The 22317-nt window shown below is 39.4% G+C and overlaps 1 protein-coding gene across 2 annotated transcripts in view; it reads left to right on the top strand.

Annotated features, from left to right (window-relative positions):
* KPNA1 (karyopherin subunit alpha 1) overlaps positions 1-22317 on the top strand; it is a 54263-nt gene that overhangs the window by 23160 nt on the left and 8786 nt on the right. For both annotated transcript variants that reach the window (XM_080390949.1, XM_080390950.1), the window contains exons 7-11: positions 6654-6742; positions 8420-8519; positions 9126-9289; positions 10439-10517; positions 13012-13137. In XM_080390949.1, coding sequence (XP_080247075.1) covers positions 6654-6742; positions 8420-8519; positions 9126-9289; positions 10439-10517; positions 13012-13137 — 558 coding nt within the window. The remainder of the gene's footprint in view (positions 1-6653; positions 6743-8419; positions 8520-9125; positions 9290-10438; positions 10518-13011; positions 13138-22317) is intronic.

Here is a 22317-nt window from a genome sequence, read left to right on the forward strand (position 1 = left end):
GAAAAGTTTTTTTTTCAGAGAAATTGAATTGAGATGCTTGAGAAAATGAGATAGTAAAGGAAATAAGTATTTTTTCATCCTTTTTTTTTAGCCTTCATTGAGGAAATAAGTCTGTTGTTGTAGAAACTAGAAATGTGATAGGGAGCTTGCCAAAATGGCAGATAAATGCTACGTTCTGCTGATGTGAAAATCCACCCAGACTTACCTAGATCATGCTTTTAAGAGTGTTTTTTTTGAGGGTTGAGATTGGTGGCATTACTTTCCAAATTCAGCCGTCGCTTGTACAGTGCTGTTCTGCAGAATGACTGGTGTTTTGAGTGTGGTAAGGGCTACTCCGTTTTTTTTTCTCCTAATGGTCTTCTGTGCAAGAGCTAACTTGTGTTTTTTAATAGGTTGTTCTTATCATCCCTGCTGATGCTCAGAGAGCAGGTGGGAAGAGCGAACCTGTTTAGAATGAGTTGTGCAGCCTTCAGCCTTAAGATGTGTGAATTAACAGAAGAGCTTAGGGGCCACAGTTAAGTAGTTTATCTGTCTCATTCCCTCGCTGCCTCCTAATAAACTGCTGACGTGTTAAAGTTCAGATTGCAGGCAGGCAGAGTGGGTTGTATTTACCGGACAATATTTTTCTATGTAATTCAGGTGCTGAATCCATGATTTCTCTGCTATCAGTAAGTCTCTAAATACTGGTTACAAATTCCTCTGTAGTAAGCTGTGCTAAAGAAGGAAGATGTACCACTGCGAAGTGTTACCTACACCTTTTCATAGTGGGTTTCTGTGCTGCATGTCTACAGATTGCAGCCCTGCTTACAGCTGACGTTGGGTTTAATGCAGGCCAACATGAAAGAAATTATGGTTTTTTCCAACAGCTTTAACCCCCCCCCCCCCCAACATTTCACCATAATATCTACTAAACCAAAAATCATTAAGGGCCTAAAAGTTAGCTCTCGTACTTTTGTATTACAGGATAGCATTAGTACACAATTGCGTAGTATTTTTCCACATCACTCTCACCTCATTCAGTATATGTAGGTTGTGGCCCTGGTAACAAATCAGTGGCTAGTAAAGGAGGCTTTTATTTGTCACACTGTGGCCCTGTTTGTTAAAGTTGGAACAATTAGAGTTAATGAAAGAGAAAAGCAAAAAGATGCTTACGATCAAGGCGATTGCACGTTTGAGATAAATGTGTCTACTGCTTATTGTCTGATGCTGGACAATTTCCTTGTGTCAGTTTTCAGTAAGCGGATACTAGTTCTGTGGTTTTTTGAATGCTCAGTGTGAATTATTTCCATTTCATTGTGTAGTTGAGGACAACTCAGCACTTCTGAAAGTAACTTTTGTAGTTAGGTCTGGGTTTTGAGTAGATCTGGGCCTGGACTTCTCAAGCTGGATTTCTGAAACTGGGAGATATTTGACCATAATTTTTTCCCCTATAAAATGATGATTCTAGGCTTCTCTCGCAGTAGTACTGTGAAGATTATTATTTGCAAGCAACTCTTACTATATTTGCAACAAATTACAAAAATACGGGAAACACAGAAAATATAACTACACTTTCAGGCCATGTGGGCCAGAAGCTAGCCCTACAACCGTACAGTAAAGGGTGAAGACAAAAAGGAATATTGAAGGCTGTGTTTAGTAAGCCATTCTTTGTGCTAGGTGGGATAGTAATTATATAGAAGGAAATGTTAATTAAGCAGTAATATAATTGTGAATATATAGCATAGCATAAACTTAAAAAAAGTAATATTTAATATTAACTTGACTTACTGGCTAATCATTATCCACTGCTTTTGTCTTACAGTAAGTCAGTCTTAGAGACTTACACCATTGAGTTTGTCTTTTATTTCAAACTTCCTTTAGCAGTGGCTCAGGAACAGATATGGATTTACCTTATCCGGTCATGTTTTCCCAACAGTTTTTTTTTTCATATTTATAAGCCAGTATTAATCTAATGTGTTGCACTGTTTCTTTTGGATATGCTGGTTTCTGAGTCTAATGTGATTGTAAATCAGCAGTTTTATAGAAGTCTGTGTGAGGGAATCTTTATGTTTATTAGGCAACATGTATTTTAGTGAAATAATTTCTTACGTCTTTTTACAAAATCTTTTCCATTAAGCTGTGCAGGCTGATATTCGATAACCCTACCATCTTTTAACTCTTTCATTGTTTGTATTGTGTATCAGTCTTTCTTGGATTGTATATCAGTCTTTCTCTGTGATCAGTGGTCAAACCATTTGGCGTCCTTTTTTCCCATCAAAGAATCTGAGTTTATGACAGCAGCTACATCTCCATTGTTCGTGAAAAACATTTCGGCTACATCTCCCCACTTCTGCTGTTGGTGTACTAAGTTTTAGATTTAGTCAGTGGCATATGTCCTAGCTTTTTTCCACTGATCACAGTTTTTCTTTCAAAAGACATGTAGAAATTCAGCTGTGCCATCCTGAAATTATTTATATTGAAGGATTCCATCCAAGCCCTTTAGACATGCTTAAGGTGGATCTAGCTTCAGCACTGTCTTAGCTGCAGTTCTTTCAGTTCTTTGCTGTGTTCCCTTGCTGAGGTATTTAAAACCCAGATGTCAACTTGGGTTTCCTTGATGAACATTGACTTTCCTTCAGAACTCATGCAAGGCGTTACGCTCCCTGTCTGATCCTGCTGAGATTGTCTCACAGTGACAGATATGTGTTGTTATGCTCTGCTGGACAGCTGGTGGCAAGAGCATCCCCAGCTGCCCTGTTCTCCTTTGGGAACATTTGTGTTTTCAGCTAAAGCAACCAACGTGTTTTTCCCCTCAGCATATTTCCATTTCTGGTTGTATTGCTGTTCTTTTGGTGACCATCGTTTGTTTGGCAGATGAATCTGTGAATCTGGTGTCCAGATTCTGTTTGGCTTTTCCATCAGCAGCTCTCCTAACTAGGTCTTAGTATTCAAAATCATGAAGAGCAGTTGAGGCACGAGCATGAGCTACTTTCTCTGTTTGGGTGCATGAGATGTGAGAAGTAAGTAACTATGAGGACTCCAGCCACTGAGAGAAAGGTGTTTACTGTGTTGGTTCATAGCAGAAGTCATGTCCTAGGAATCTGGCCTTCTGGTGTACTTCCTTGTGTCCGCTCTCCAGTCACATTGTGTGCAAGTTCATCTTCACCATCTGCATCCCGGCATTAGATCCATTTCCCAAGTCAGTGGCCAAAAGTAGAGACAGCGTTGATTCTGACTTCATAATATCTCTTCTCCACCAAGAGGCACAGACTCTACGCACTGTTGGTGGCTGGTTTAGCACTTGGCTTAAATATCCAGAGGCCTAATGAGATAGTGGCTGAGGGCCTTCAGAATCCAGGGGAAGGTGGAGGGTTGTCAGAGAGCACGTGGATTATTCACAGAGGGCACCATATGGCTCAACAGTACTCTACAAAACTTGCACTTTACTGTTGCTACTGAAGTTGTCCAGCACTTTCAGGAAAAAACCACTGGAATTTGATAAACTGGAGACCTGCAAGAATCCCTACTCCACTATTAGCAATAAATGGAAATTTGTAGAGGTTTATAAAAAAAGATGCTGTCAATTGGCAAGGCAGCATTTACACTTTCAGTTTACACACAACTTTGCTATGTAAGATGTTGGTTAAAAAGTCAAACTACAAATCTTAAAATGACACATTCTTTTCATCTTTGGGTCTGGGTGTAGATATTGGAAAGTACTGAAATGGAATTTTTTTTAGAGTCAAATATTTTTTGGATTTAATAAACTGACATTTAATGGAATTAAGTATCCTTTTTACCTCTGCAGCTATCCAGAAAAGAAGATAAAAACATTTGGGATGTACAGAAAGAAGCCAAAATGTGATGGCAGGCAAGCCATTTGCATCTTGAGGAGTGCACAAAAGCAGCAATGGAAATCTTTGAACATAATTCAGACAAACAAACCCTGAATACACTTGTCAGTGTTCACATGTTGCCATGACAGAGCTTTTTATTTATGGCATTGTCTGATGAGAACAGTTTAAATGAGCTTGACTCATGTTCCTCGCTTATCTGAAGAGCTGAAGTAATTCCTTAAGGAGAGACCTCTTCCTTGTTAAATGAAACCTTGTCTATTTTTCTAAAGATATTTCAATTTCTTTGCATCTTGTGTACTATCAGTCAATAGGATGGCAGGGATTTCTTGCAACATCCTCTCTTGCCTAGGTCCTCTGATACCAGGCTACTTGGCCAGACTTCTTTTGCCATAAAAAAAAAAAAAAACAAGAGCGGGAAAGCAGTGACATGCTATTTGACTTCTCTGGTCTGACTTTTTGATGTGAGATTTGCTGTTGCAAAACCAGTCTGTCATTCGGGGTCAGAACGGATTCTTGGATTAAGTGATTATCACTGTCAACCCTAAAAATAGATATTGCTATAATGGCAAAAACAAAATCCACAGACAAGTGACATACAGCTTCCAGGGGTGTGTTAACATGTGTTAGGGTGTCCAGGCAAGGAGATTATATCTTCATACAAAGTTACTTACGTGTTTAATAAAAGGAAATTATTGTAAATTCTAACTTTTTTGACCCCTAAATGTTTTTAGAAGACCCACAAGACTCATTTAGAACTAGCTGAAATCTTTGATTCATTCCTTGGGCTTGTGATTGCTGCAGAAATACAGGTACTGCTGGGAGCCACAGGCATGGCTTCTTCCATTTCTGATATGAATGACATCTTGCAGGAGGTGGTGTTCTATCTCTTAAGCTAAATTTTTCCAGTAGCTGCCTTCTGCCTTGAGTCCATGAGGCTTCCAGACTCGACGTTATGCTTTTGTGTCAGATAAACTGTTGTCACAACAGTTGTAAAATACTAAGAATTACAGATTTTCATGATGCAGATAAGTTTTGGGAGGACATTGTGTAGTAATGGCTGTGCTGTTTCACGGCAAAGGTTGGTATAGCCTCGTGCCCTGTCTGACAGTGGCTGACAGCAGAAGCCTGGAAAACAAGAGAAGAGCAAAACAAACTAATCCTTCCCCAGAATAGTCTCCTAGTCTCTGAACAACTTGCAGTGTTGGGACTTCTGATCTATCTATGGTGTTACTGGTAATACTGGTACAGAGGAGCTATCTTTTTATTTGGTATCTAGCTGGCATCTGTGTTTACATTTTTTTTTATATACATCTGCTTCTACCTGTATTACACTTGCAGGATTTTCTAGTGGCTTTGGGCCTCTAGAGTGGTTGGAGTCTTTTTTTTTTTTTAAGGTAGCATCTTTTTGCCACCATTTAGAAATGTGTTACAGTAGAAAGCTTGTGCAACAAATCAATTGACATGGATAATGAATAAATAAGTTTCTTTCAGATTATCTGAGAATTACTTTTAGGTAACAAATGTGGCTTATGCTGTCAGTTTCTTTAGAGGAGTAATTTATTTCAAGTAGAGATATGGAGAGAAAAATGTACTTACTTTGTGTGAGGGAACTTACATATGTTCTGTTGGAGAAATAGTTATGTACTGTAACACATTTTTCTGCAAGTAATACATAGTCTTCGACTGAAGAGAAATTTGGGGAGGACATTCAGCTGCTGTCCATGACAAAAGCAATCCTTTTTATCTTCTCTGTGCAGTACTGGAAGTATTTCCAGTGGTTGTGTAGATGTTGTATGGGTCTTCCCAAATAAGCAGATACCTGTATCTATTTGATTTGACAGACCTCTGCTAACTTGAAATAAATGGCAAGTGTGAGTTTCATACAGTTTCTTGTGTGACAAAATATTGTCTGTAAATCAAATGGAATTCACAAAATATTTTTTATACTTCATATAGACTACTACTATTTTTCAGTTACAGCTCTCATATTAGTGGACAGTGATATCAAAACCACCACTTGACCCAAATGTATGAATAAAAAGCAATTAAATCTTTTATTCTCATAATACTACAGAAGATAGATTTCATGCTGCTTTAATTATCTTCTGGTATTTTAGATCTTTTCTTCTCAAAGTGAAGGGTTACATTAATACTGATGTAAAAGGGAGAAAATACCTGTCCTTGCATTTTGGCATGCATATGTCTTAATAGGCAACGCTGATTCTGTCTTGTGTAGTTTTCTCTTAAAGGATATATGCCAATGCCCATCCAAACTCTTTGATCCCGCATATTGGTTTACTGTGCATATAGATTCTCATTTTCATCTTGGTTGGTGTCAGCATTCTTAATATGACTGTGTAAACAACGCATGCTTTTATGGCTTCTTAGGAAATACTAATATGGGCTGTTCCACACAAACATTTTTGGGTAGATAGAAACTTGCTTGACCTGTGCTATGAATGTCTGGGCTTGAACCAGCTCTGAACCAGGAGGAGTGTGGAATTAGTATGTTACTAAGCCTGAGGAGATAAGCTCATCTCTTATATTGTGGACAGAGCAAGGTTATGTCTGCCTGCAAAGTCTTTGGAGACATAAGTGTTGGCTGTTTTGGTATTCCTCTTAGATCTGTGTAAATACTCCTGAGTCATATAATGAGCTTGGGTGTACATATGTAATACTCAACCAGAATACGTTCCCCTTTGATACATTGTCCAGGATCTAACAGTGAGAACAGAGTATTTCCCACTCTAATACATACGCTAAATTGGTAGAATTTTGAGAATAAAAGCAATTACTGTTTTTTCTTTTTCATTGCAGGCAGTATGGGCCCTTGGCAACATTGCTGGAGACAGCACTATGTGCAGAGACTATGTATTGGACTGTAATATCCTGCCCCCTTTATTGCAGTAAGTCTGTTTTAATATGTTTTCCAGAATTTTGCTCGTGTTTTCTGATAAGACTGAAGTTTGTGTTTTCCCTTGAAGAAGAATAATGATTTTTATTGTTTTTTAATTGTGGAATAATGAGACTTTTTAATGGGGGCTCCTGAACCACTTTTGTAATGGAGCTAAAATGGAAACATGTTTTAGGAGCAGCTAAGCTGGAACTATTTTACTCTGCAGAGTGGGTGGATGCCTGAGCTTATTACAGAGTCATAGAATAAGTTGAGTGGAACCTCTGGAGGTCACCTAGTCAAAGCCTTTCTTCATAGCAGGTGAGATCAGATTAGATTGCTCAACTGCTTAACCAGTCAAATTTGGAACATCAGAGGTAGATTTCATAGCCACCTGGGGCAACCTGTTGCAGTATTTGACCATGGCATGGTAAAACCCAATGTTCTGGGTGTTATCTTGTGACAGTTGCCTCTTCTCCTGTCGCTGTGCACCCTTGAGGAGGATCTGGCTTCCTCTTTTCTGTATTTCTGTATCCACCTGTTCATCTGATGTAGGCAGCAGTTTTATGTCCCCTTACAAAGGCTCCTACTAAGGCTGAGCAAATCCAGGTCTCTAGCCCTACTGCTGTGTGATATTTCTTAAGTCTGCTAATTATCTTAACAGTCCCCTGCTGGAGGACCTTATGATGATTGCTGGAACAGTGACACCATCTTGTGTTATCACGTCCAAATTGGGATTACTCAGTCTCTGTCCTTTGCAAACTGTTTACAGCAGTGGAGTTCTCCAGTGCTCTCATAAAGACATTGGTACAGTGTAGGATGGCTGTAAGAAAAAGAAACTGAGTTGTTAACAGTTGTGGAAAAAACTAGGTCGCACTATACTTCATTCCTTCTAGGCCGAAGAGCACCATGGCTAGTCACCTCTCGGTTGTCAGGAGGGTGCCTTGTCGGTATTACAGTTCACTGGGGGCTCCCTGTGCCTTACGGAGTAGAAGTGGATCCTGCAGTTGGTGTGTGGATGTCTCCCATTAGCAACTGTGGGAAGAGACTGGTTTGGGGTGGTCTGGAATTCCATTCTAACAAGAACGCAGTGGGCAAGGCTCTCATGTCCAGGGGCTGGAGCCAGTGTGCACAGGAGGTCTGTCAACAGCACTTGCTGGGAGAGAGGTGGCTGTCTTGCCTGTCTGGGAAACCCTAAACCTGATCATTCCTGTTTTCTGAGGATGTTTTGTTCTCCTAGTTAACATACCAGAGTCTAGAAGTGTACAGGTGGGGCTAATAGTCTGAGACTGACATAAAAATGCAGCGCAGCGAAGCAAATATTCTCCTAAAATACCTGCATGTCCTTCTACTTAGAGTAATTTTGTCACAGTTCCTGCACCTTTGACTGTTAATCTGCCACATCAGTATCTAAGCAATTTAAATGAACATGCTTTCAGTGTAATGGTTATAGTTCTTGTTGGGATACTGGGACTAATGTGTCTGGCCTGTGTGTTAGTATCCAGCCATCAAGCATGATTTTCCTCAGGGTGTATTTTTTAAAAAATAAACCTAGCGTGTTTTGCCCTGGTGTATGTTTAAATGTAGGCCTGAGTTTATTTTAATGATTCATGCAGTTGACTCTACAAGGTTGCTTGGCTTTTAACTTTTTAAAAATCAAAGGCTGGAATTTTTTGTTGGCTTGTTTTAGATTGCTTTCAAAACAGAACCGTCTCACTATGACCCGAAATGCTGTATGGGCTCTATCCAACCTCTGCAGAGGGAAAAATCCTCCCCCAGATTTTGCCAAGGTAAGAGATTTTTTGAAAGGAAATTCATTCTGAGGTGGTAGTCAAATAAGCAATAAGGGTAGTGAAACTTAAATAGAAGAAATATTTCAGAATTTTTCTGAAACAATGTGTGGGCTTCTTACAGGTGAAATTGGTGGATGTATTCAGTCTTTTGGGCAGACATTCACAACCACTGTTTTAATACAGCTACCTCCTAGCTTTTTGATACTTGTCCTCTACTAGAGATGACCATCCCACAGCAGAACAAAACTCTACATCTTGGTTGTTGTAGTGTGAAGTATGGCGCATCTTAGCAGACAAGTCTGGGTTGAAGTTGCCAGACATTGTATGCAGAGGCTGAGGAATTCTCATAGTGCTTTTCTGTGGTACTTGCTGGTAGCTAACATGTCAGCAGAGTGTGGTGGTTGTGTTTCTGACTTGTGTAGCTGCAGTCGTAGCTCAGTCCTGCACAGAAGTGCTGCCTAGGTCTGACATTTTTTGAGTATTGAACCGTGAGGTGCTGGTGCCTAGGACTATAATGTCACATACAACATTAACTGACATGTTAATAGAACTTCTGGCCCTTTTAATTGCACAATGTGTGTATCTCCTCTTAATGTCTTACAGGTTTCACCTTGTCTTAGTGTGCTTTCCTGGCTGCTCTTTGTCAATGATACGGATGTATTAGCTGATGCCTGCTGGGCTTTGTCCTATTTGTCTGATGGCCCCAATGATAAAATCCAGGCTGTGATTGATGCAGGAGTCTGCAGAAGACTTGTGGAATTGCTGATGTAAGAAATTTCTACTGAGAAAATGTACTATCCACTCTTGTCCCTAAAATCAAAGTTCCAGCAATAGGAAGTTTAATTAGATATGTCTTGAAATGTAGTAATTTCCAAAAGCGAAATTTGAGTTTTAATTTTACTTGACTATATTCAGTCTTCTCTGTTTGTCATGACTAACAGAAACAATGGAACTTTTCTTCTACTAGTTTTGCTCTCTTAAAGAGATTTTTTTTATCCTGCACCTAACAGCTGCATTTTTGTAAAACTCGTAACATATACTGGAATTTTCTCTGTGCCATGTTATAACTGCCTACCAATGGCATTGCTGAAGGATATCGAAGATAGAAATGTAAGAAATAGTAAAATTTACTAGAATTGACAGTACCAGGGACTTGAAAGGTAAATAATTTCTTAAATCTTACTGCAAAAATATATTCACACTTTGGTCAGTAAAGTGTAGCTGTGGGAGTTGGGGTCAGGGAGACCGGCCTTGTTCAAAGCCATTTCTCCAGGTCTAAGGGAAGGACATGGAACACTCAGTTACTTAAGAACAAGAAATAAGGATTTTCAACGATGTAAATAAAAGACTATTGAGGCTTTTCAAAAAGCGAAACTGATGCTCAATTAATGAATAGAATGTATTACCTAAGGTACCTTTTTTGAAGAAGTGTTTTAATTTGAGAAAAAAAATCCTTACTACACCCTTCCTATTCCAATCCTGGATTAACGATGATGGGAGGATGCATATGATGACAGAAGATGCTCAAACAGCTGCATGGGTTAAACACACACCTTCTATCCGTGTTCCTCTGTCTGTCTCATTCTCTGCCTTTGTGCACGCTACCTATGTGTGTTTTGTAGTTAAAGCTGATAACTTTTCCCTCCCAAGGATGCCTATACTCTGAAGTACTTGTATTCTTTTGATTTCATATTTTATTTTTATGCTGCTCCATGATAGCTGAAGGTCTGAATATTTAGAAACCCTAGAAAGACTTACCTTTAGTTCAAAGTCAGAGTGTTCTGATTGAGATAGTGAGAATTAAGTCAGGTTTAGCAGGGAAGTTTTGCACTGGCTGATGGATGTTCCTTCCTTGAGGATGTAAAGATGGAAATGCTTCAGGATGGTTAACACAAATTTTTCTTTGGTAATTTCAGGCACAATGACTACAAAGTTGTATCTCCTGCCTTACGAGCTGTTGGGAACATCGTCACAGGAGATGATATCCAGACCCAGGTATGGATGCACTTTCTCACACGTCCTACTGCAGTTCATCTTTCTGTCAGTTCTGATAGCTTATTCACAAGCACTCCTCTTGTTTCTTTTGAAGTTCAAAAGTGGAGGATTGATGACACTAACTGCCTTAAAACATGTGATGCTTTTCATAGTTTTTGTTCAGTCCTGAACTGCTGGTAGCTCTTACACAGCTACGTCTGGGATTTATATATAGCTATGCAGTACCCTTTGAGGGTTTGGTTTGTTTTTTGTTTTTTCTGGTTTATTTAAAGCAAGCCTGCCTCTTAGGTGAATTTTATGCTGAATGATTTGTATGATAGGGCCATTGAAGGCTAATCACATTTGATGGTGTTGACAGTCTATGAGTAATATACCAAAAATGAGTGTCTGGTCAGATTTCAGATGGTATGAAGTTGTGTCGGGCACATGTTTGGAGAAGTGTTGGCAGGAGGCAGTGACTCTCACTGCTGTATTGAAATTAAACTGGGAGCCAGGAAAGATGATGCTTCAGGGGCCCTAGGTTGTCACCTTGCTGCTTGGTAGGTTTTGCGAGAGGCAGCAGCTCCCACCAGTTTTTAACATCTGTGGGAGCAGAGAGTCCATGCCTTGCATATACACTACCTGTGATCCACTGGCTGGTGGCAATCTCTTTTTACATGTAGAGCAGAAGCTCCAGTTATGGTCTTCTGCTGTTGTACCTCATGTTAAACGCTTTTTCCCACTTTGTGCATTCTGACACCCTTTTGTGAGGCTCAGTTGGTAATGAGGAAGAGTACAGAGTAGGCTAATGCTCTTGAAACTCTACTGACTCTTGGCCTTCATCTTAGATCACAAACTAAAAAGCATGCCTGTGTGGTGCAGAGCTGCCTGACACGCACAGCCAAATTGGATTGAAGTGACAGGCTCAAAGAGGCTTGCTGTCGTGGGCTGTTATTTTAGTAAACTGATGGCAGAAATGGGATCAAAAAGTGGTAGCAGCTGTGAATGGGGAGGTGTGTGCAGTGGAGGCAGTGAAATGGACATCCAGGAGGCAGTGGTAGCAGCTAGAGGTGTGAGACGGCATGAAGAGTGTGGAGAAGGATGCCTTCAGTGAGGTGTAGAGACACAAAGCTTATGATTCCTCATTAAAAGTGTTAATTACGCCTTCCATGTAAATTATGCAGAAGTTAAAATCTAGGCTCCTAATCTTGAGGCTTCTTTCAATGCTTGTTTTTTGGTTTGGATAAATATATTTTCTGGAATTCTGTAGTTCAGTGATAGTAGTAGTCCAGCTTTCGTAGTTGAAACATTTTTGAATATGAATGCAAGACTGTTGCCTGAAAACTTCTCTGTGCAGCCTCAGAGCACAAACCTGCTTTTACTTTAGATCTCATTTGTAACTATTAATAATTGCCAGTGCTTGGAGATGGCCAAAACCTTAGATGATATGCATGAAGAAAAAATACTTGAAGCAGATACCCAATACAATGCTAAACTATAGTATTTGCTTTTTTTAATCTTAATGTGGAGTAGAAGGGTTTAAGGAATATGGGGGTGGGGGGGGAATGGTGGTGGATATGAGCAAGGGGATTCAGTCCAGAGATTCCATGATCAGAAGTCATCACTATAATTTAGCTTGAATCTGCCATCCTTTTGACCTCCACTGACATGTTGAAGAATTTCTCATTCTGCACCACGCTGTTCTAAGCTGTCTGCTTTTGCCATGCAAAGCAAAACTACAGTGCTTCTTGGCAGGTTCTTCCAATTTTTTAACTTGCAAGAAGCTGGAATATAATAATTTAAAAAAAATATTAATCTTTCAGTCATTGAATCTTGTTATGCCCTTTTAGAGGGGCAAAAAGCCCTTCACTGTCACATGACCTAATTGAGGATTCTGTCTTGTAACATCCCTGTTCTGGGGTACGTTCTCTTGTACTTCGGGCACTCAAAATTTTGATTTTGGAAATGCAGACTTGCGTGCAACTCTTCTGCTCTGTGAAATTGCAATTTTTGACAATTCTGGACAATTTTTTAGTTAAGAATTGCCCATTTATGATGTCAATGGACCCAGCACTGGCAACAGTCTGCCCCACTGTGCCAGCTGATGTGGAAAACAGAAGTAGCTGGAGATCCAGTTGTTCAAAAAGACAGCATTTTTCTGTTGTCTTGTTTTCTGTAATCTTATTTTTCTTCGGGTATAATGGGCATAGTATCTTCTTGTGTTCAGGTCACACTGAAATCATAATGAAGGCATGATGTCTTACCTGAGTTACTCAGCTGTTTTGCTCGTAGCTTTCCTGCCAACATTTGCTTCTTAGTTCTTGCTGGTTTTTTATTTTGTTTGTTAGTTGTTTTGTGAGGTTTTTTTTGGTTTTTTTTTTTAACTTTTTGGGATCGTCTGATGGGCTATGCTTTTACAGTTTTGAAGACAACTTATTCCTTGTTCCTGTGATTCTTTATCCTAAATTACCTCTAAGGTGTGGTTTGTTTTGTTTTGTTTTTCTTTTGTATTCAGGTAATTCTGAATTGTTCAGCCCTGCAGAGTTTACTGCACTTGCTAAGCAGCCCAAAAGAATCTATCAAAAAGGAAGCGTGCTGGACAATATCTAATATAACAGCTGGAAACAGAGCCCAGATCCAGGTAACCTTTTCAGCTATGATCAGTAATATTTGTCTTGCAGGCTAGAAGAAACACACATCAGGCAGTATACTGTTTTTTGTGTATAAAGTGCTTATTTGTATATATATGCAGTCACAGATACATAACTATGTACGAGCAAAAATATATTACAGGCTTTGTGTGTAATTGAATATTTCAATGCCCCAGTCATCTCTCAAATTCAAACTATGTAATTTTATAATCATCTGTAGACTCTAAGGGGGGGGAGGGGGGAAGATAGTCATGCTGGAGAATTACAAAATGAGGCTAAGCTCAAGAAAACCTTGTCTTAACTAATTTGCTTCATGCCTTTGACAATCACTAAGGCACAGAAATTCTCAACCCCCAAAAAAGTAAGCTACAAACTTTGAGAATCAAATAACTTTACATGTTTCTTGACTTCATCGCCTGATATGGACACCTACATTGTAAAATACTTTGTTCCTGTTTATATTTTCTTATAATTCTTGATACAAGCAGTTGTGCTTAGCCAAAGGAGGAGGATATCCGACATGTTGCACTGAGATTCACTCTTTCTGATTATACCAGTTTTTGTACCCCCGTCATTTTAAGTGATGGCACACAGAAGCAAATGAAAGTCTCGCTCCCTTATGTCCGTTTACGATTAGGCCTCCAGAGGACCACATCTTTGTTCTGAGTCTGGGCTCAGTGTCTCCAGATGGTATAAATAAGACGCTGACCATCTCTTCCCCAGAGAAAAGTTCTTTGACTAGATAAAGAAGCAGCTGCTAAATATATTTTTTTCCTGGATATGGAGCTTTCTCAGAACAGCTATGCTAGGGGAATATTTGCTTGGCTTTCAAGGCCAGTGCCTTGTTCCTTCTCTTTTAGAAGTGATAGAAAACCAGATTGTAGTGAAACCAGCCTTTGCCTGATAAATATACAAAGTTCCCCTCAAGGCAGTTGAATGGAAGTCTCGTGTAAATCAAATTTAATTCTTCTGAAGTTATGCTTCTCAATGTTGTTCTCCCTCGCTGGATACAGAGAGTATTTTCAGAGTTTGCAGAGGATGCACGGGAGTCCAGTTGGAGATAGCTGTTCTTTGAGGAATAGAAATAAGTAGCAGAAATATTGGACATGATACGTATTTGTCTCATTTGTAACCAGGCAGAAACAGTGCGTGCTCACACAAAGTAAACCAAGTCCCGTGATGTACTGGCAGAAGTGGCTGAGGAGTACTTCCTTCCTCCATATCGTTTTCCTTGGAAGGCAGCCTGACACTTGCTAGTCTAGTATCTGATGGCTCTGGATTATTCATTTTATAAGATCAGAATTAGTGTGAAGTGGTTAACCCTCTGCACCCAGGGGATCGAAGTATTTCTCTCTCTGCAGAAAACTTGCAGGAGTTTGTAAGAAGGCTGCATGTTTTTCCTGAGGAAAAAGTATGTTACATCCTTTGCAGGTGGTACTTGCAATCTTTTGGTTATACACTCTCCCTTACAAGGGCCATCCAGCTGCTGAAGGGGCAGCAGGAAGCCTTAACACCTTGAATGAGGTCTTCGTCTCAGAAGCCATAGGAAATAAAGCTAATGCTTTTGTGGAAGATAAGTCAGCCTCTGCTAAGCTTGCTGGAATTAAGAGCAAATGTTCATCTAACTCCAGAGATGCTTATGTTAGGAAATGAGTAGGCAAAACCCCAAAACTTGTGAAGGTGGAAAGCTGTGTAGGTTCTCCTTGTCTGATGTAAGGATGTGGCTAAGATGGAAGTGCAACTGTGAGCAAATAAGCCTCCTACACTTGTATTTGCTCTGGCTTTCTCAGTCAAGATTTTACTTTTACCGCTGAAGAGCATGCTTTTTGTTGGATATAGAGAATGATATGGTTACTTAATCTAACCTTGGTAGAGCTCCAAGAATTTTGATTCTGCCTTTATTGTGGCTTGCATGTTAATCTGTGGATTAGCTGAATTTCTAACAAAGTACTGTGTAAAATCAGCAACTGTACCACTGTATTTTCCAGCGTCAGCAGTTCTAGTTACTGTGCAATTAGCAGTGCAGAGAAGGTAGTTACTACTGCTTGTACTAAGGTAAAAATGTTTTTGCCTTTGCTTTTCTTGCAATGAAGAGTCTTTCCGTTGGTTTAGCCATGCTACTACCACCTTAGAAACAGGGAGAAGTATTTTTTGTCCCTAGAAAGCCATTTCTGCTTTTCCTGGGAAGTCTTAAGAGTATTTTCTGCACAACAGTCCAGCCCAATACATTTTCTTAACTCTGTGTTTTTTCCCAAGTTTATCAGAGAGTTGCTTCAGGTTGCACAACCATATAGGAATGCTGCAGACTTAAAAAAAAGAAGAGCTTGAGAAAATCAGATATCTGTACAGGTCATTCCATAAAGAAATAAGTATTGAAAGTGGCAACAGAAAGTAAAGTTTGTTATTAGAGCATTTGTTCAAAACTTCAGGATCTCTGTTCTCGTATTCTTGATCTGCTGAAGGTACAGTTGTGAAGAGTCCTAGAGGTAACTTAAATTCTAGTGCACCAGAAGCTATTTCAATAGTCTATTTACTTCTGTGACTTCTACATAAGTATTCACTGTACTAAGTCATCCTGTTCAAGTGAAGGAGTAAGTGCCTGTCCTTGTTTGCACAGTATTCTTGTGCCTGGTATCCACTACTCCGACGTGTAAAAGTAAGGCTTTAGGTGGAGAATCTTAACTATACCCTTAGTAATCCTCTGTCTTCTAAACTGTTGTCACATCTTTATTTGAAAACAAATAAGAATGAAATCTCTCCTTCATTAAAATTTGCCTAATGTAGCTAAACAAAATTGTTAGGTTCTTCTATGTGTATGTGTTTAGTAGTTTTTAAAGATTTTGAGGTGTCTTGTCACCAGTTTAGATCAGCCCCCTTTCTGCTGAGAACAGATCAGAATTGCTTGGAAAGGTGAGGTGGGAAGGCAGGGAGAGGGCAATTAATGCTATGAGCCATTAGTATTGCACCTTCATTTCTAGCAGATGATTCTTTTAGAAGTACAAAACCCCCTCTTAAATGCACAGAAAAAATAGTCATGGTTGCATGGGTAGAGGCTTGTTTTCTCAGGGTTATTGCATCAGGAAGAAAACAGTGTCAAACAAATCGTCAAAACAAACATATATATAAAAGAACCCAGCTTAAAGCAGCTGCCTTAGGATGTCACAGGTGAGGTTGGAAGCATGTTGATGCATTACTGAAGTCTGGGGGAAAAAAAATGTGAGAAGCAGCTTCTCAAAAGTGAAACCTATAGTTCCATTTAAGAATCCCTCAGGCCCTGTTCAGGGTAATTGAGCTGCCTTGGAACCCCGAGCATGCACATGCTACATAATGGAACGCTGACTGCCCTAAGTGCATACCCAATTTAATCTATATAGCAGGTATAAAAGAGATTAAAAAAATAGTGTCTGATTCTGAGCAGGAAATAATTTGCAATATAATTACCAGAACAGTTATGTCTGTCATGGGGCTGGGATTTTTAGAACTGCAAAAGGAGGCCTGCTAGAGGAAAGTTGTGAAGTAAAGGACACTGGAGAATGTTTACAATGTGCTTGATCAGAGATTTCGAGGCTGCTGTTTCTTGGAAGCCAAGTTGGCAATTGCACAATTTCAACACAATTATCTTGTGTTGAAAGGGAATTATCATCACAGATGTGTAACAAATTCCAGAAAGGTTCTTAATTCTTTAGTTTCTAGTCTCAACCTAGAGAATGCCATGTGAGGTACCAGGTGTGTTGAAACCTCCTTCCAGCTAAAGGGCTGATAGTCTGCTTTTCTCAGAAAACCCTTCTCTGAGGTGTTACTTCAGACAACTCCTATGTCAAATCAATGTCAAAATCACTGTAAACATTTGAGCTGAAAACCCCTTTAAAATAATTTCTGAAGTTGGAAAATGTGGTTTGGTAAAGTGTTTCTTGAAGATGGTCATATGCTAAAATGGAGAATAGAAGCCTAGTTGTGTTTTTAGTGGTTGTGAGAACAAAGAGTGATTCCTGTCTGGGAAGAATATCTGATTTACCTAAGTTCACAGATGAATATTTCATCTGAGTTTGTTCTTTCTCTAAATTAATTGCACATTGTGATGAATTCAAACATTACTTCCTGAGAATTGGTTTTCTGTACAGAAAGGATTCTAAAATACTAGGTGCAGCTCTAAACGAAATAATTTATTTTCCTTTCTCCTCAGTCCCTCCAAATTGTTTGATAGCTCCTACTAGAGGTCACAGACTGTAGCCAAATCTCTTCCAGCCTCTGATACTAATTGGATTTTGAGCATGCACAATCTTTAGCCAGAAATCAGACATGAATAATTTCAGCACATGGTGATTTTTTTCCTGAAAGTTAAATGTCTGCCTGGCATAGTAAACCACATTATGGCAAGTTACCAGCTGATCTGAGTAGTGGGTTACGGCTCCAGACTAGTCAGGATGTTACAATACTGTGGAAACTTTGGGTAGTGCTCGTCTTAATTTAGCAATCCCTTCTGCACACCCAAGTATTTTGATAAATCTAACAGGTATTTTACCTAACGAGTATTAACAGACAGAGCTATATTTAGTGTTGTTTAAGATTGCATTGGGTTATACTCCCTCCATCCACCCACTCTGAAGTATAGAAATACAAAGTTAGAGGGAAGGACTTCTCTGTTCGTTTCCGCTTTCACACTGCCTGCAGCGCTGGTTGGTAGCACACTCCAGAGGCTTTCACTGCCATTTCTAAAAGATAAGGCAGCAGCCTGTCACCCTTAGATTTGCACTCAAACACAATCGAGTAAACTCTTTCTAGTGTTAAGGCAACATAAGTTAACGTGCATGGGATGTGTGAAAGTAAGTGCTGAACTTTCTTTTGTAGCTCTTATTAAAGCACAGGAGGTCTGGTTTTTTTCCCCCATCAAAAGTGGAAGTGAAAGCCTTTCTGAGTGTGTTATCAGCAGTGCCTAGGCAGCAGCAAAGTGTGGTGGAATACAGTAGTCTTTCCCCTCTTTATTTCTGTGCTTTTAAGGTTTGGGTTGGATGTATATATCCTGATGCAGTCATGATTGTCACTAAGTATAGTTTTTGTTTGTTAATTTCCTAGTTTGTATACAGCTTTGCTGTACTTCAGTGGATAGCTTCCCCAGTCAGGGAGAAGGGGAACTACATCTTCCTGGGAGTCAGAAGGAGAACTGCACAGCTGAAGCTAAATCCTGACTGTCGACCCTTCTGAAGGGTATGAAAGGCTATCACATACCTCAGAAAATGTTCTGTCTTAACTTCGCAACCTGTTGAAAAGCTATGAAAGGCAGTACATCAGACACAATCTTCCATATCTGACAGTGAAGACATCATAGGAGTTCTCTCCTGTTGACAGGTTAAGAAACTATCACTTCTTTTCTAACATGCTTTAAATTCTCACAAGAACGTCTGGAAACCAGAGTATGGCTAGGCATGGTAGCAACAGGGTCTGTGCCATATTTTTCCTCCTTTAGGGTTTCCTATCCTTGCTGAAATGGGCAAGTAGAGCAAATGATACATTGCCTGTCAGTTTTAAAAACTCTGGAATGAAATACATGTTTATGAATTGGGGTAAAGATACAACCTAAAAATTTTCAGAGGCTTTTCAAAAAGACCACAGTAATGTGGGGAAAAGGAATGACGTGATTCATACAGAGTTGTGGTTTACACAGGCAAACTGTGTGTCACATTACTCAGATATAAAATGTGTTTGATTTATGCCATAGTTTGCACAAGTGGTCTAAAATCTTCATGTGCTGTTTGTGGTGGCAGAACTTTAAAAAATGTCTCTATTAGGAGCAAAATATGGCATTGCTGACAAGGCCATACTTGTTTGAGGACCAACGAAAGTCAAAGGTGAATCTCTTTCAGGTTTAAGTTTCTGTTTAAGTACAAAAAATCTGTTTTCAGGCTTCTACATGTGCTGAATCTCATACATCATACCGTACTGAGTGCAGCAGAGCTAGAATACCTTTAATTCCTTTATTCTGCCTGAAAACCTCAGCAGTGTATAGTCTTATATTTTTTTTTACTGTGGGGCAGACCCTGGAAGCTGGTGATGCCTCAGCAAGGTGCTGTTCATTACACTGCAGGTTCCTTCTGACAGCAGTAGCAACCTTGTGGGAACTGGCTGTAGAAGTTTGCTTTATAAGCAGTTAGGAGTTTATAGGCTTAGGTGTTTGTGTCAACAACGTAAAAGTCCATTAGAACTAAGATCCGAAGTGCTTCCTTCCTGGCTCTCAGATGGCAGTTGTTTTGTACTCGTGCCATCATATTAGGTAGCTTTGGCTTACAAATATTTGCTATGTTATTTAAAAAGCAGTTGCAAATTGAATCAGTATACTAACAGGGTAACTGGAATGCAGGTAACTGGGAAGCCTTTATGAACTGAAATTTCCAGCCAGGAGGAGGAGATGATAGCAAGAGGGCTGTATTCGCAGCTGCTAGCTAGGGTGGTGACTGTAATGTGGATTTGTTAAAAGGTAATGAGAGAGCTCGCAGGAGCAGGAAAACAGCCAGGCTGTAAGACTTGTTTGCTTTCACATTTATGTGATGAATCATATATAGACACACAACGCCAACACTTGCATAATAAATGGTTATGTGCAGTTTTGCATACCACAAGTGATTTATTTGTGGGAATCCAATGGAGGAGAAGCAAATTCTCTTGGAACTGACCAGCTCAAAATACTAATTTAATATACTACTGCTGAAGACCTGCTTTCTAACAGTGAGTACAGGAAGATGTAATAAGATTCTCAAAACTCACTTTTATCTAGCTTCATGCTTTAAAAATCAAATATTACAAAGTGAAAGAAGCTTGATTAAAACATGTAAGAAGGATAGAACTTTCCAAGAAACAGGCAGCCCCCTTGGAGGGCCACAGCACAAGATACACCATCTAATTGAAAAGAAAAATAATTAAAAAAACCAAACAAACACAAAGTTGACGCTTCAGAAGTGAGGGCTGAAGCACTGAGCATTACAATTCAGTTCAATTTCTATTTCAAAATGCAGATTTCAATTAAAATTCAGTATCAGTTTTCTGAAAGACTCTTAGTTACAAGTCGAGATGGAGTTCAGTTCCAACAAATACGAATGGATGCAACTGGGCAAAAATTTTAGTGTTAGTTTGATGTATTAAAGGATGGTCTTAGGATTACCTATTATGCAGAAAAGACATTTTGAATGTATTTTGAAGATACCACCTCGGTGCTTGGTAGTAGTAGCCTAAAATCAATATGAATATTAGAGATCATCAGGAAAGGGATTAAAAAAAGCCAAAAGAGGAATCCTTATTCTTGTTCCTGAGTAAATCTTCACTGTTGCCCTCTATGTAGATCTGTCCTCAGAGATTATGGTAGGAATGGGTGCTAAGGAGGGACCATAAAGTGACAACTGGATTCCATATGAGGAACAACTTTGTAGACGATGAGGCAAGCAAAGGGACATGTGGCAGGATGCTGTAGAAACCTGAGTGGCATCTGAGAAGGTGAACAAGTAATGATGTTTCTTTGTTTTTTGAGCAAAATGCATCAAGGTAGAGTCGTCAGAGAAATCACTAGGCACTGCGTTTAGGACAAACGAGCACATATCTTCTCATACTGGTGTAGTGTAACTGGAATGTGTTGCTGCAGCTGTGAATACATAGAAAGGAGAAAAAGAAGAATCCGCATGATTAGAGTTTACGCTTTCCTGTGCATCTGCTGTTGATTGCTTGTGGAAGCAGGATGTTAGTATGTTTTGTTCTTACACAGAAGCACAGGAGTAATTTGGATTCAAAAAATCCATATAAAACTGCTAAAAATGATACAAGTTTTGGAGTGTTCCTTCACGTTTTGGTTACCCTGTTGGCCTACTGTTACTGTCCTTGAAAAATTCCTGACACATTTAGAGTGTGTAAGTGCGAGTGTTACAACGTGTCGACTGCTCAAAAAGAATGTTTAAACATCCTTTACTTTATGGCAGGTAGGAAGCAGTTGCCTGCTGTTTTCATTAGTGGATAAGTGACTTTTCTTTTTTCGAGGAACAGTGGAACATTTGAACAGGTGACAGTGTGAGCTCTGCAGTAGTTTGTACATCAGTCCTAAGTTTACAACATGATTTTTTTCATTTCTCTTTTATTTTTTCCATGTTTTTAAAGTTGTTGAACTGAAATCCCTTAATTGTGTTCATTTTGTTTGACAGCTGTCCTTTCCTGGAGCATTTTATGTGCACTACATTACTTTAGTCTTCAATGAACTTCCACGTGTCAGGCACACATAGCATAGTAATGCTAAAAGGTCATTTGGATTAAAACTTCTGAGGATTTAGAAAGTGTTAAGTACCTCATCCTGCCACAGTCCTTAAGAGTTTTGCTCTGCCAGAGGTTTGCTTTTCTTCAAGAAGAAAACAAAACCAAATTCTATTTCAGTAGTGTACTATTTTGTCACTTGGAAGGAATTTAACTGAAAGGGAATCATGGCATGATTCCACAATAACTGTGTTTCCCACATAAAATAGCACAGAGCTAGGAATCCTTGGGCTTTCTAGTTTGCTTTCACAAGTGACTGCTGTGGGCAGGGTTGCAAGGCATAGGGTGTAAGTAGTAGATGCTGCTAGTGCTTCTGCTGTATTGATGCTCTAATATTTCCACACTTGTTGAGCTTAACTGGGCTTTTGGAATCTAGTGAAGGTACTGAGGCTAAAGCAAACTATTTTCTGACCTAGTTCATGGGTTTTAGTTGTTTCTTTTGTTTGGGGTTTGTTTTTATTTTTTTTAATCTAAGCTCTCAGTTTCAACTGTCAGCAGGCTGCTTGTTAAAAAACTTTGCAGTACTGCAGATGTACAGTTAAGTACCTTTACCTGGGACTCATGTTCGGGTGAGGTGGTGACAACACTTACATTGCATGTCAAGCAGTAGGAAACAAAAATATGGTGATTGATCATGTGCTTCTCTCTTGACCCAGTCTCCTTCAGTGAAGTGCCTTATGAGAGGCTGTAATTCATCGTGGTGCCTTAGCCGGTTCTGCTTGGGTGAAGATAGCCTGTATATAGCGTTGCAGCGCAGAAACTGAACAAGATGCCCACAGCCTTTTATGCAATACAATAAGAAACAAAAATAAGTAGAATTAGAAGTAAGAGCCCTCACACAAGAGATGTGAGATCTGGATTCAGTTCCTTCTGAAAAGATTCAAATG

The sequence above is a fragment of the Falco punctatus genome (genome assembly GCF_963210335.1).
Source record: "Falco punctatus genome assembly, chromosome: 6".
In the NCBI taxonomy this organism is placed as follows: domain Eukaryota; kingdom Metazoa; phylum Chordata; class Aves; order Falconiformes; family Falconidae; genus Falco; species Falco punctatus.